The sequence below is a fragment of the Parasteatoda tepidariorum genome, chromosome 3 (assembly GCF_043381705.1).
Source record: "Parasteatoda tepidariorum isolate YZ-2023 chromosome 3, CAS_Ptep_4.0, whole genome shotgun sequence".
Taxonomy (NCBI): domain Eukaryota; kingdom Metazoa; phylum Arthropoda; class Arachnida; order Araneae; family Theridiidae; genus Parasteatoda; species Parasteatoda tepidariorum.
This window is the reverse complement of record NC_092206.1, coordinates 70240061-70255795: the sequence shown is the minus strand read 5'-3', so window position 1 is coordinate 70255795 and position 15735 is coordinate 70240061. Positions and strand designations below refer to the sequence as shown.

The following is a 15735-nucleotide window of genomic DNA, read 5'->3' as shown; positions in this document are numbered from 1 at the left end:
TGTAATTAATTCAAAAAGAAGATCGTAAAAATGTTGTTTACGTGGTTTCCATAATCAAATTCTTTTTACTTTCTCCGAGATTAAGATAACAATATTTATTCATAATTTATTCCTAAACTGACAATAAAAGATACCACTTTCAAAGGATTGCGCTTTTCTCAAGAATCTGCATTTATTATACACTTAAAAAAATATTTTTACAGCTTTAAAAAATGTATTACTGGTATAAACTGACTGAAGCAAAAGCATCCTCTCATGTCTTTTTTTGGAAAATGTTGAAAAAAGCTTCATTTAAATATTTTCTTTTCATTTCCAACATTTTTTTAAATGCGGCAGCAATATTTTAAAGTACAACAATTAGTAAACATTTAAATCTCCAAGTTGTTACTAAATTAAATGGCATCATACATAAAATAATGCTTTTTTCTTCCTTTCATTCTTAAGTCATGATTCCATGAAAACCAAATTTATTTTGCAAAATATATATACCGTCGGACCTCTATTTAACGAAGTCGCTAAATCCCGATAATAAGTTCGTTATATGGAAAATTCATTAAATAGAAAATCATCTTCTGAAAAACTTAAGCGACACAAAACTGGTTTCAAATTCATAAACGCTAGACATAATTAAAATAGCAATGGATACACCTTTATATTGTAAAGTAGTATCTACTATATATTTTATAAATCTTAATCATAAAAGAAATCTGCATTGAAAGCAAGAATAAAGCAAAACATTATCCAGTGTTACACAATCATGCTATATACATTTCTAACTGAAAAAAGCTAAATTTATGCATAAAAGTAATTTTAAACATACATTACCACATGCGTTTCAAAGTTTAATTGCTACTGACAAAATCCGTTAATTTTGTATTTTATGTTAGAGTTTTTCGTTAGAAATGCGAGCAAAAAGAGTAAGTGATTTTACTGCTTTCTCTAAAAGTTAAGTGGCTTCGAAGCTTAAAATGTTCTGAAATATTTTGGGAAATAGGGAAAGCGGATCTCAAAGAAAAGTTCGTTAAATATAAAATTCACTTCTCTATTTGGAAGTTACTTTACGAAGAAATTTCCAAAATGTTCTTGATTCCTTGAAAAAATGCAAAATAAAGAAATTCGCAAAATTGAAGTTCGTTATATAGAAGTTCGACTGTGTATATATTTTAATACATAACCGGCGTTGAACAGCCAACCCGATTCTGAGTTTACGACTATCAATGTTTAACTCTGTAGCCTTGTAGTTTTGAACCAAATCCAGAAGACAAGAGAGCTCCTGGATCAAACATTGGGACAAACTAGCCTTTGTGGAGGACTTTTGGTGGCACTGACCCGCATTTGCGTTACACGCAGAGGAAAACCAAAAAAAAACAAAAAACTTCCTGGATTAGCCCGATGGCAAGGAGATTCTAGCCCATGACCTCTCAACCACAGAGGATATTTTAGGTCAGCGTTGTGGTCGGTGCGAACCGGGAACAGAATTCTTATCGACCAGCCAACGCTAGGATTCGAACCTGGTCACCTCACTGCTATAATTGGTAGAGAAAAGAGACTGGTCTATTTTTGGTCGGTTTTGAAGATGAATCTTATTATATATGTGTAAAACAAACTGGATTTTCATTTTGACCACCTTTAATATGCATATTTTTAGAATCCTTGATAAAAATGTAGTCAAGGTGAAAGTATACGTATTTGAAGTCAAAATACAACTATACAATATCTTCTGATGCAATATATATTTAAGGTGGTCATTACGTAACACCCTGAATAAGGTTTACGACAATGTAATGCTGCACAAAAGTAACATATTGTGTGACTGCTTTTATGCAGATTAAATTTGTGATATTGATAATATTTGTGGTAAATTACAATCAACACAAAACATAAAATTTTCGTTACAGCGAGCATGTCGTTATACGCATATTTAATGTTAAAATTGCAATAAGAAACTCGAGTGTAATAGTGTGAAATAGCTTCTGATGTCATTAATAATACTGAATGTTAATTTCAATAGTCAGCTGTTATGCCAAGAAAAATAAAGAATCATGGTACATATGTCGTCAATCAAAGGTCCTTCATTTTGAAAAATGCCTCCAAAGATAAGTTAGTCGGTGTTCGCCCTAACATGATTGCTTTATAAACATGATGAGCACGCTTTTCTGTATTAATATTATTTATAAAATAAAATGTCTTCCCTTTATATTTTTTCCTTAATATTGCTCAATCAGCAGGAAAGTGTCTTTCTCTCAAGAAAATTTGCCGAATTAGCGCATGATAGCAATTTCTTATCTCATTGTAAACATAAAGTTTTTATATTTTTAATACTTTTGCATTTCGAAAGTGACTTAGAAGCTTGACGTTATTGTATACAGGCATCGAGATTTTGCAGTAGCTTTTCTTTCCTTTCCACAATGTTCTATGAATAAAAATAGAATTGCATACCTTTTGACATGGATTTTTTCCAACTAAATAAACTTTTCTCAGTTTATAAATATTATCTATGTGTTTTTTTTTTTAAAAGAAGAAAAAAGTAAAAGTCTAGAAGAGTTTTATTGTATCCGTATACGGGGTAAGGGTGCTATTTTTCAATCCTGTGGCCTCCAACGATCCACTCTCTTGTTTCAAAGAAGACAGAGGGTCGTGAAAGGCAGCTGGATTGTCAATTAACCGACCGCGCTGGGGTTCAATGAATAATGCAAATTACGCAAGAGAATTTTTTTTTAAATGCAGTATTTTATCAATCTATTATGTATTTGTATCGACTTTTTTTTCTTCAATTTGTTCTTCAAATACATGATTATAACGGTGGAATTAAAAAAAAAATAATTTGAAAAACATCTAATTTCAAATAGGAAAAATAAAAAATGTCTTCGGTATAGTTGTACGACTAATCAATAAACACACATTAAAAACATTTTTGGAAACGGAAATCCGGCCGAAACAACCATAACCGTGATATCTGATTAAAAAACTTCATTGGTTTCAAAAATATGCTGATGAAAATAAAAGTCTGCATGTTTCAAGCGATCAAAAATAAGCTCTTATTCTCAAGACTTAAAAGGCGTAATGCAAGTCTTGAGAATACGCACGCATATTTGATCGCCCTAAGCATGTCATTCACGTCTAACAAGTTCAGAGTATGGGTGCTTAATTTTGAGCGCTTGCAATATCTCGACTTTAATTTCCATCAACATATTTTTTCAAGTAATATCTTCCAGCTTTAGTTTCTTAGGGTCATTTATTTAATCATAACCCTGGTTATGAAATGACTCGTTAGCGATTGGTAACGTATTTTTGCAACTATATGCATTCACCCGGAGGACAATATAACATGTTCTATTGTGCCCTGTCTAGAAACAAATGTTTCATCGTACCCCGGGATAATTACGGCCGTAATGAAGCTTAATCAAATGTAAGTTGTGTAACCTACATTTAACCAACAAATTTCTGTGACAAATTTAAATTATTTTTGATAGAAAGTATCATTGTATCTCGTGTTTCATTGTATTCCATCTTCTCCTACTCATTAGAGGTCGCAAATTAATATTTGAGAGTGGAAAAATAAAATTTTTATAGAAATCTATCGAATTATTAATAAACGTGGGAAGAAAAACTTAAAACCCGTGCACTTGCTTGTTGAAATTTCAAAGCTTTTCTGCTTTTAATTCCTTTCTGAATACCTTGATAATCAAACAGGTTTTGATGATTTTTAATCCAGTGCTTCTCGTTTTTTCCTCAATTAAATATTTATTTGTGACCGTCAATATAGATACTATATTTTATTTTTTATTTTCAGCAAAGACTCAAAAAATATGCATTAAAAGTGGCCATTAGGAACGCTTTGTATACAATACTATTGCGCTATTTGTTGCTAAAGTAAATGTGTTTAGTAAAAAATTTATCTTTTTAAAAGATATTAAATAAGTAGGGGTATTTGAGCCTTAAAATATTACTCAATCGAGGATTATTCTAAATTTTAAAATTATATATTTAGATTTTGTTGAGTTTTCTTTTTTCCTCCTATTCCTCAAAAAAAAATAAATAAATAAATAAATAAAATTTTAAAATAATTTTTTTTTTAATGATTTCCTTGCTTTATAGAACTTTATGATACATTATTTTTCAAAGCAAAATAATCTCATTTTTGATTGTCAATAAAAGCGCAATAATGTAATAGCCCCCAGAATTCGCCTACAGTACTAAATCGTATGTAGCGTGAATGGTCCTTAGAGATTTGAACCTGCTACTTTTACAATTACAAGCATTTGGCGTAAGAGTAAAGTCCCGCAGTGGACTCATCGCTAAGACACGGTTCCCAGCAGATTACCGAAATCAAGCATCACTGGCTGCTGTCAGTGTGCGGGTGGGTGACCACTTGGATCAGTCTATGTAGGGACCGAGGGTGTGCGGTATTGGTCCTCGTTAAACTGTTCTACCGTAAAGTATTCGACTTCCCTTGCAGATCTTCGGGCTACCGAAGCGGGGGTGCCATCCCCTTTGCAGAAGATCAAAATTGTGTTGGCATGTCTTCGGATTATCCTCAGGGATGTTTCCTAGATCATCGCTAATAGCCCATTGTGCAGCTCTAGTGCGACGTAAATGTACTGGGGTCTCTATCTTTTAAGGAATTGGTAACTAATTTTAAACCATAGTTTCTACTACAGAATGGCAACAAGGAAATGATAACGTCGGATCAATGGGCTTTTCGCATTGTGATTGGCTGTTGACTATCACTCATGGTTGCAAGAATTTGGGAAGTTATCGCGTTTATTGTGAATTAAAATAAAAATTTCAATAATTTTGTGCACGCCTGTCTGTGTTCTCGCGTAATCTCGTACTTGGTGTNAATAAAAAAAAATAAATAAATAAATAAAATTTTAAAATAATTTTTTTTTAATGATTTCCTTGTTTTATAGAACTTTATGATACATTATTTTTCAAAGCAAAATAATCTCATTTTTGTTGTTGTTGTTGTTCTTCATTTACGTCGCACTAGAGCTGCACAATGGGCTATTGGCGACGGTCTGGGAAACATCCCTGAGGATGATCCGAAGACATGCCATCACAATTTTGATCCTCTGCGGAGGGGATGGCACCCCCGCTTCGGTAGCCCGACGACCTGCACGTGAAGTCGAGCACTTTACGGTAGAACAGTTTAACGAGGGCCAATACCGCACACCCTCGGTCCCTACGCAGGCTGATCCAAGTGGTCACCCACCCGCACACTGACCGCAGCCAGTGATGCTTGACTTCGGTAATCTGCTGGGAACCGTGTCTTAACGATCAGTCCACTGATTGTCAATAAAAGCGCAATAATGTAATAGCCCCCAGAATTCGCCTACATTACTAAATCGTATATAGCGTGAATGGTCCTTAGAGATTTGAACTTGCTACTTTTACAATTACAAGCATTTGGCGTAAGAGTAAAGTCCCGCAGTGGACTCATCGCTAAGACACGGTTCCCAGCAGATTACCGAAATCAAGCATCACTGGCTGCTGTCAGTGTGCGGGTGGGTGACCTCTTGGATCAGTGTACGTAGGGACCGAGGGTGTGCGGTATTGGTCCTCGTTAAACTTTTCTACCGTAAAGTATTCGACTTCTCTTACAGGTCTTCGGGCTACCGAAGCGGGGGTGCCATCCCCTCTGCAGAAGATCAAAATTGTGTTGGCATGTCTTCGGATTATCCTCAGAGATGTTTCCTAGATCATCGCTAATAGCCCATTGTGCAGCTCTAGTGCGACGTAAATAAACTGCAACAGCAACAAACTGAAGGGTAAAATCCTTTGGCTACGGAAGCCCCAACGCATTTGAAAGGTAAAAAACCAAGTTTATAAACAATCAGTAAAAACTTGGCAACAACTAACGGAAGAATATTTTTTTCAAAATTCGGGATATTCGGATTCAACGTTTAAACCTGAAAAAGATTATAAAGTTGAAATATTATCTATGTTATTGGAAAGGATCTTGACTTAAACTTTTAAACCCCGTTGAAAGGTATAAGCTGCTAGAGTTTATTTCGACAACTAGCTTCAGTAGCCATAATGTGCTGAAAAATAACAACATTTTATTCGCAATTCTTTTTAGTGGCGTGTTTTACATTTTTGATGCTTTCATTAAGTAATTAATATTAAGCTTCTGTAATCATTGAAATTTTAGAATATCATTTCTATTCGAATTGAATGTTTTGGATTTTTAAATTGGTTTTTAGTTGATAGTTTTGTAATTTTATGTCTTCGGAATTTTTTAAAATATGGTATGCGGGATTACATTATCATTTGTTCATTTTAATGAAGAAAGAATTTTATTTCTTTTTATATTCATATTCTTTTTCTTTCTGTAGAATTTCTTAAGTGAGTGTAACTAAATTAGCCGGTCGTCGATCAACTTGCTTCGATATCAATTGAAGGACTAATAATAAACTTATTATATCTTATGAGGATTGCTAAGAATAATTTTTTATTGGCTATAATAAAGATAATTAAACAAATTCTGCCTAGACGATATATCTCATTCATTTAATCATTTTTATCGTTTGTAATGTTGTGACAATTTACCTTTTGTTTCGAAGTACTTTAAAAGGCATACTTGATGCTTTTCTTTAGTCTTTATTTATAATTTAAATAAATATGAATTAATTTTATTGCATATAAACTGTTCTCTTTTACCATAATCTAGTAGAAATTTTGTATACATTAAAAACAATGTCCTTCTGGATTCGCAGTCCTTGTGTGCAATTTTTTTGATGACTTGATCTTTTTAAACACTATTGTGTTTTAGAGAATAAATTTAAATTTAAAAAAATTCACCAAATAGGACCAACTTAAAGCTTTTATTTTTTAAAAATACTTGCAAGTTGGCAATAATTAGTATTTTGACTCCTTGAACGCCAAATACAAATTTGTAAAAATATTCATTTTGCACCTTTTGGTACAACAGATCACATTATGGAAATATCCCCTTCTTAACCAATAATACCTGATTTGTTTAAAATATTTCTTTGCCAAGTGACATTTCTATATTTTATAGACATAAAGAAAATAAGAAAAAATTCTTGTTTGCCTTTATGGAGCTTATTTTTAAATGAATGAAAAAAATTAACTATTCTATGAAGAACACGTTTATTTCATTATATATTGCAATGAAATAGTTCTAAATTTTAATGTTTCTCACTGATATTTGTATCTATTTTACTCTGAATCACCTCATACTTCTGCCTTTTATTATCCTTAATCTCTCTTTAAATGAAAAGTTTTTGTTTAAACCCTTATTTTACTAGTAACTGCTATAGCTCGTTATTTAAAGTTTAACATTAAAACAATCTTAGACATTTTTGCTAAACTTAATTACATTAAATTATTAAATTGTAACTATGTAATGTTTCAGTTATCTTAAATCTTTTTGTTTCCTTTCAGTCAGTAAATAGTCCTAAGCTTTTACCGGTTGGGCCACCTGGTGGAAGACCTTTAATAATGCCTCCTCCACCACCATTTGGTGTAAGTAATTGATCAAATTATAAAATATTATGCTAATACTATACCATTGAGTTTATGAATTGCATATTAAAGATTTAAAATAAATGTAAGTTGCACAATGTTATGTTTGTGTTTTTTATTCTATAATCTAAACCTAATGTCTTGGCACTGAAGGCATCTGAAAATCAACTTTTTTAAATCTGACTGTAATTTTCTTATAAGTTTTCATCTTCACATTTAAATAGTGATAATTATTAGTGAGTGGATATAAAATTTCTTTTAAATCTGTCTGGATCATTAAAAAAAAAAAAAAAAACATCACACTTTTAGTTTAGAGATATTTTTTTTGTTCATAGCAATTTAAAAAAAAAAGAAGACAATTTTAGGGAAGGATGGTACTTTTAGATTTTGTATATTTCAGCCCTTTATCTATAGTTGCGAAGATTTTAAACTAGCTGTATAATATGACATAACTTCCAGACTTTAAACTGAATAATCAAATATGCATTGTAAATTTAAGATACAGGTTTTGATTAAGTAAAATTTGTAGATATTTATAATTGCATTCATTATGTTTGTGTTTATTAAAATTTTTCCTTTTGCAATTATATGTACAGTAGGGAACCGATTATCCGGAACTGTCGGAACCATCGCTATTCCGGATAACTGATTTTTCCGGTTTTTTGAATCGCTACAAAAAGCAGTTTTTTTATTGTTAAACCTAACTAAAAAAAAAAATTTGGAAATAATCTTAAAAGTAAGAAAAAATGATTAAGTAATACACTAATGATTATTTCCAAAATGATGGTAAGGTAAACATCTTTAAAAAAGGAAAGAAAATTCGTAAAATCTTATGAGGAAAAATTTTTTTTTTTAAAATTGCGAGAAAATTTATCGAATTTTGTTCCGGTTTTTTGGTTTTTACCGATTTCCGGATAACTGGTTCTGTACTGTATTAGTGTTCATGTGTATTTTAAAATTTTTTTACAATATTAGGGAAATTTTACTAGTAAATTTTTTGGGGGCAGGGGAATTATTTAGCAGAAGAGCACCAATGACTTTGAAAAGATTTATGAAAATATTGTTTACAATTAATTTATTTCCATTTTTTTTATAAAAGTAATGTTATTACTTAAATTTTACCTATGTATCATTGAAAAAACTTTATTTGTTGATTTTGTCTTTTTTTAGAAATTTCAAATTCCTCTCAATCACACCGTCCATTTCCGCTTTGAATATATATCTAATTCCATAATATATATATATATATATATATAATTGAATATTTTCCGTTTTGAATATATATCTGTAGTAGTATATATTAAATGGGCATGTAGTTAAGTTTTATTTTAAATATTCCTTTTTATAAATATGCCATTTAAAATGCATAGTACATTATATTAAATCGGCTTATACTTTTGCAGCTGACACCTCCACCCATGCCTCCGAATTTTATGGGAGCACCTATGCGACCAGGAGCTGAAGGCATGCGACCACCTATGATGATGCCCCCAGCTGGTACTCCTGGAATGCCTGTCCCTGGCCCATTTCCTGCTCCAGGTATGCCTGCACCTGGATTTCCAATGCCTGCTTTTCGGGGTATGGCACCAGTTCCAGCAATGGCACCTCCAGGTAAATGCTTTAGAAATGAATTATTTCTTTTATGATTTATGTGTATTACAACATTTATTTTTTGGTGTTTAAACAATTATCTAATATTTAAAGTTTAATTCCCTGTTCAAAATTTATTTTTCCTAGTATTCTTTATTTTTTTCTGATCATTTTATTATGCATATAATTTGTGTAAGATAAAATACAAATTAAAGATTACTTTTTTTAATTCAAAATCACAAATTAATTTGAAAACAATTTTAAATAACCTAAATTAAAAGACAGCAAACTCTATAATTAAAGTATTTGAAAAAAAATTGTACTACAGTGCAACCTTGAAAATCCGCATTGCTCGAGTGTTCAGAATGTTCGGATTTCCAAAATTTCCGGATTTTAAATACCTTACTTAAATTGATAGAATTATCGAAGTTTCGAATTCACTTGGCCGATTTCACGATTAGACTCACTCTGGTCTCAATTTTAATGACTTAACATAAATATACGCTTTAAACAATAAATAAGAGGCATTAAAAATGAAACAGAGCTTTAGCAACCTTTAAAAACACTTTCCATATTTCATCCAATGAAACTGATCTTTCTTCATTTGGAGTTTCCATTTCTGTAGCACTGTCGTTTTCTTTAAGCCCATTACTTAAAATGGCCACTTTTATTTCGTCATCAGTCACGTGATTGATAAGGGATAATTCATTGTTAGAACTCATTGCCTCCTTAACGTTATCTTCATAAATTTTTAATAGACACTTTTTGGCGTGTTCAAGAAGTTCATTTATTTCAAGTATTATAAATTTTAAAGATTTAAAACCTTCAAAATTGTTTTCACTTTGATTTTCAAGCAGAATATTTCGTTTTCAATTGTAGAAGGCTGCAAATTCTGCCAATCATGTAGGAGGAGAAGAAATCCTCCTGCATTCCTAATGTATACAGTGCTGATAAGAATGACTGGAATTTCCTTATCCGCTATGTGCTTTCATTCACTCCCCACCCCTATCTCTTCATCCACTACTTCATTGTTGGAGAAGAGTTGCGATTTTGCGCTTTTACATTTAAATGTTTACTTTAAGCTTTTTTTTTTTTTTTAAATTGATTTGGAAAATTGTTTTTGGACAAACTGGATGTAAGTATCCGGATTTTAGAGAGTTCTGGAAGTAAGCAGGGCCGGATTTACGTATAAGCTAAATAAGCTGTAGCTTGGGGCTCCGATATGGCAAGGGCCCCCAGATCCAACTTCTTCCTTCTTTTTTTTAAAGTTTTATTCGGAGCTGGAGCCCTCTGAAGACTAAAATACATTTTTTTTTCTCTTTTACATTGGCGAACGCTTTTCAAAATCTAATAGAAGTGTTTACAAATATAAAATAATTGTTACTCTTCACTTTTCTAACCAAAAGAGCAATANTGGAAGTAAGGTTGTACTGTAAATTAAAATTTTCCTAATGTAGCCTTGAAATACAAAGACACACTTTTGCTTTCAGTGAACATAGGATAGTGAGTGCTAAGTCATCATTGTCAAAGTTAATTATTGAATCCCAACGATGGCAAAAATTTGATAAATAAAAAACTCCATCTCCTTAACAATTCTACCAAAAGTAGAAATCAGTTTCTCAATAATTCTGCCAAAAAAGTTAATTAATTGTTTGTATTTATACTTTAAGTACATTTAATATACTTGTTTTACTAAAGCAAGCAAAGATAAGCAACTCACCATTTATTCATTCTAAATGAGACTGAGAATGTACCTTTGACGCATTTTGATTGTGCATCTCAAAAGAAATTGCCCAAACTGTCAGATGAAAAAAATATATTGTCTTTGCTGCAAAACTTCAATCTAGCGTGTTTGAGTTAAAATATTTTAATTATATGAAAATTAACGGTTAACTGTTAAGTGTTTATTTCGGTTTTAGATCTAGTGTAAACACACCACATTATCGCATGGCACACACAATGAAGAAGACATACAATTAGTTCACTAAGCAATTTACAAAAATATATTTCGTAAAAAGTGTCAGACCAAATGACAAATTGGGTATGTTTTCGTTTTAAACGAATTTTAAAGCTGCAAATGACAATATCAAACATTCTAAAATGCAGTCGTCAAGTGGAAATATTGAAGGTAATGTGAACAGAAAGAAAGCATCTAATTTAGACTTATTTCACCCCATGTAATTTATACTGCAATTTATAATATAGTGTCTTGTGTTAGGAATGAAATCTACATTTTGAAAATATTAGTTCATTAAAATGAACTTGAAATATTATTTTCTTGTCATGTTTTATTGAGTATTTAAATTATTTGTAGCATTAAAAATAAGTTATTTTAATAATGCTTTTTTTTCAACATATTCTATAAAAAATGTCGTTTAATAAATTTTTTCTCAGGAATTAAAATGTTTTATAAATTTTTCTTTAAAATGGGGTTTAAGTTTTAAAATCTGTTTTGATACCCAAATATACTTTCTTTCAAATTTAACTTAAAGATAGTTTACAGAGAGAACTAATACTCCTAGATCATGGAAAAGAAGTATCGAAACCAAGTTTCCACACTTTGAGTATATTCATGTGATATAAAATTTAAAAAAAAAAAATTAAAGAGCCAAAATACGAATACAAAGAAAGTTATTTTCTACCTAAATAACTATGCATCTTTTTTTTGAACAATATATTAAAGAACTAAAACAGGTTTTAATTTCAAATTCAACAAAATTACACGATAACATTAATATTTTGTGAGAAAGTCAGAATATTTGTAACTTGTTTATTTATTTTTGCTATTCAGCAAAAGAAAAATGTTTTGTACGAATTCAAATTTGAAGCTGAAATTGCTTTCAAAAGCAACTTCAGCTATCAATTCAGCTATATAGAACATCACCTCAATTAATATGCTAGAGTGTGTTGCTTTCAATTAAAGTAAGTAGTGAAATTTTGAGGTTCGTTTGAATTCAAAATATCATCCTGAAGCAATTTTAACTAGTTCCCTGCCATATTTATGCTATTATTTCTTTTAGCTCTAGTTGATTTGATTAGAATTAGTAAAATGTGACAATAAATTTTGTTGATCAGAAATTATCTTATTTGTACTAGGTACTACTGTACCAACTCCCTCACCAGCTGTTATTTCAGCTCCACCTACTACTACTTCAAGTGGATCTTCTTCACCTGTTATAAATGGTAGCACAAAAGAAATTCAGGTGAGTGTATTGTGCTGTTAATTAAAATTTCTTAAATGAAATAAATATTTTGATTCTTTAAGAGTTAATTATTTTAATTCTAATTGACAGTTTGTTTTGCTGATTTTGAGAAATTTAATGCAGCATATTTCTGCATATAACTTTGCTTTTTTTATGCTTAATTCCATCATTTGCCTGTGTTCAGTTTTCTTTGTATTCTACTTTTATTAACATCTTTCTGAATAAAAACTTTTCAGAATATTTATTGAAATTTTAGAGAAATAATTTTAATGCTTTCAAAAAAGTTTTTCTTTTTAAGAATTGTTCAGCATTTATTTACTTAACATGCTTCTGCGCTGTTGAAAAAATTGTCGACATCTAAGAAGTTTTAAAAAATGGCTCATGATCATATTCTATATGGTATATGTATTCTAGAGGTTTATTTCCTACTACATACATAATTATTTGTCGAATATTTGTTAATAATAAATTCATAGTCTTGTCAAATAAGTGATGTCAGTTTTGCAGATAATGAGGTTATGCTATAAACTGTCTTCTGTTTTCTTATGCTTAGTCAAACATATGTCTAATTCAATTCTGGCAAATATTTGTAACAGCTAAGCTTATTTTTGTGTGAAGCAGCATATTGTAGTTGTGAAGAACTTAAATGTTTATTTTCACAAAGAAATTGCTTGCATGTTATTCTAAAATTTGATTTAATCAATTTAATAATTTTTAATTAATTTAATAATGTTCATTATAAGGGGTATTTAATCAAATTAACTGTTTTCAATTGCAGAATATAAATTTTACACCTGCAGATATTTTTTAATTTCTTTAAAATTTTTTTTAATTTCTTTAAAATATTTTAATTTCTTTAAAAAAATGTCCTCAGTTTAGATAATATCAATTCCTGGATTGCTCCATTGCTGTTTTTTCCCTTTAGGCTGACAATTTTCTATTGACATCCTAGAAGTTTTCTGCACCCATTTACTAAATGTTTATTCATATTTTGTAAATAGATGCATTTCTATATACATTCTAAGTATATGTTTTAATGTTTTTAAACATTTGAAACATTATTTTAAAATGGAAATCATTTCATCTTGTGTTAAAATTAGTGCTATGTTTAATGGTAAAGCATAAATATTTAGATAGCAACATTGATCTCTATTGAATGTATATTTCTATTAATTCATCATTAGATTGACTATTTTTCAAATTTGTTTTCTGACAATAAACAATCTCAAAATGTTGGAAACTGTATCCTTTCATGTAATGATTGATTGGACTATTTAATTTTTTACACAATTGTTATTATCTTATTAGGTATATATTTTAATTTATTGAATTTTAATTATTTTAGGAATTTGTTAAAAATTAACCTGAACTTTCCATTTTATATTTTAAGAATAGTTTCTATTTGTTTTATTAATAGCTTAATGAAAAAGTAAATTCAAATGAAGAAAAAACATACTTTTAGCTATACCTGAATAAAGCAAATAGCAATGTGGTTATAATTGAAATAATAACACAAAAATGGATATACTAAGTTTTGGTTCTATAAGCAAGAACAGAACTTTACTCTGTGTTGTATTTTTATGTTACGACACTAAGGAAGGCTTTTGTGCCTAGAACCAAAATTATAGCAAGCTTTCTGTGTCTTTGTGTTTTATTCACCTTGTTTTGCTTTCATCAAAAAGTAGAATGTTTCTCTATAAAACATGGTATACTAAAATTTTGACTAAAAATTTCTTTTTAGATTAATAAGAAAAATTGTACTGAAAATAGATTTTTATTTTTAGAATGAAGTTTCTTCACCAGTTGCTAAGTCCTCATCTGATAAAGTAAGCCTTAATTCTTTTTACGTTAGACATGCCAATATCTATTTGTGTTTAGTCACTAATCACAAATTTAGTACCATATTTAAACTGCTGATTGCTGTTTCTTTTTACAAGATTACATTTTCTTTTTATATTTCTTTAGAATGTGTTGAACCATAATTACTTTATCAAAGGTGTAAAGGTTTTAAACATTCGATATTAATGTTTTATTCAGAACTTTCGTTAGGATTAGCAATAGGGCTGATGATAGAGAGAAAAAAATGTTATAAACTTGTCATGACAATTAACATAATCATTACAAAACGCTATGTAAATTTTATTTACAAAGATACTAATAGGATATTTAAGAGAAACCGACATTAAAAACTAAGCCTACTTTAAAAGACTTAATATATCATTAGATTATAATGAAATTTTCTTCAACATTTTGTGCTTATGTTGGCCTTTTAAAACAAATTCAAAATTAGTGTTGTCACCAACTTTTTGAATCACTAAATTGAAGATGTTTTATTAAAAGTGACCTCAACAGCAAATATAAGCTCAAGAATGGTTTTATATAATTAAAAGTTTTCTTAATATTTTTTTATTTATGCTGGAAGACTGGATGATATTAGGATATGTTGTACATGATGCTGTTTGTTCTAACAGAATGTCTATTGTTGACGAAAATCTCAATCAAAAATCTCTTTTATTCGTTCTGTTAATCACCATTTTTTAAAAAAAGACAGATTCCCATTCTGCAAAATCAGATTTGTAGAAAAATAATATCTTAAAAATTAGCTGATTTGTATATCCTCAAATTTGGAATTAAGGTCTCCAATATTTTCATGACTGGTAGATATCCTGTCCTATAATATATATATAAACAAATACATATATTTTACCTTCATGGCGTGCTGCTGGTCATGATTATTTGCATGAATATGATTTGTTTTATCATAATGCTGCATCCTATCCAAATCCTGTAATATAAATAAATAAATATATTTACCTTCATGTCTTGTTGCTGGTCATGATTATTTGTATGAACATGACTCAAACAAATATGCAGACATCTTTTTTTCAGAAAGACTATATATCTTCTAATTATATTTACTACTATAATTCCTTTGAATGGGAAAATTTTTCTTTTTTGCTTTAATTTTAAAGTGAAATTTTTTTAAACAATGACTATACTCTCTGCAACTATTTTTTTCAGAAAAGTAATTGGACTGAACACAAAGCACCGGATGGGAGAACATATTTTTATAATCACATAACAAAGCAGTCCAGTTGGGAAAAGCCTGATGAATTGAAATCTCAGTCTGAAGTAAATACAATTCATGTCTTAATATACAGTGTTTTCATGTCCATTTTCTTGTCTTAAACATGCATGTTCATATGTTGTAAATATTTCCTTTGATTTTATGTGTAACATGTAATTAGTAGAAAGACAATACTCTTCATTTTATGCTCAATAGGGAACTAAAAAAAATAATTTAAATTATGCATTGCTAAAGAGGCAGTTAATACAAAATTTAAGTTGTATTAAAATAAAATTTTTGATAAGAAATTAATCTTATAAAATAGGTCTAAAGTTTAGTTTTTAGAAATTTTTTTTTAAAATGTGTATTACCAAGTACAGTGTG

General features: G+C 29.7%; 1 protein-coding gene across 8 annotated transcripts in view; it reads left to right on the top strand.

The window, feature by feature from the left end:
- The first annotated feature begins 5659 nt into the window (after positions 1-5659).
- LOC107444026 (pre-mRNA processing factor 40) overlaps positions 5660-15735 on the top strand; it is a 47728-nt gene continuing 37652 nt past the window's right edge. For 2 of the 8 annotated variants that reach the window (XM_071178819.1, XM_043045339.2), the window contains exons 1-6: positions 5802-5992; positions 7411-7491; positions 8895-9102; positions 12178-12284; positions 14069-14110; positions 15306-15416. In XM_071178819.1, coding sequence (XP_071034920.1) covers positions 7468-7491; positions 8895-9102; positions 12178-12284; positions 14069-14110; positions 15306-15416 — 492 coding nt within the window. In that variant the 5' untranslated portion in view covers positions 5802-5992; positions 7411-7467. Of the gene's footprint in view, positions 6252-7410; positions 7492-8894; positions 9103-12177; positions 12285-14068; positions 14111-15305; positions 15417-15735 lie in introns of all 8 variants that reach the window. The other 6 variants (XM_071178818.1, XM_043045338.2, XM_043045337.2 and 3 more) reach the window with 4 other exon arrangements.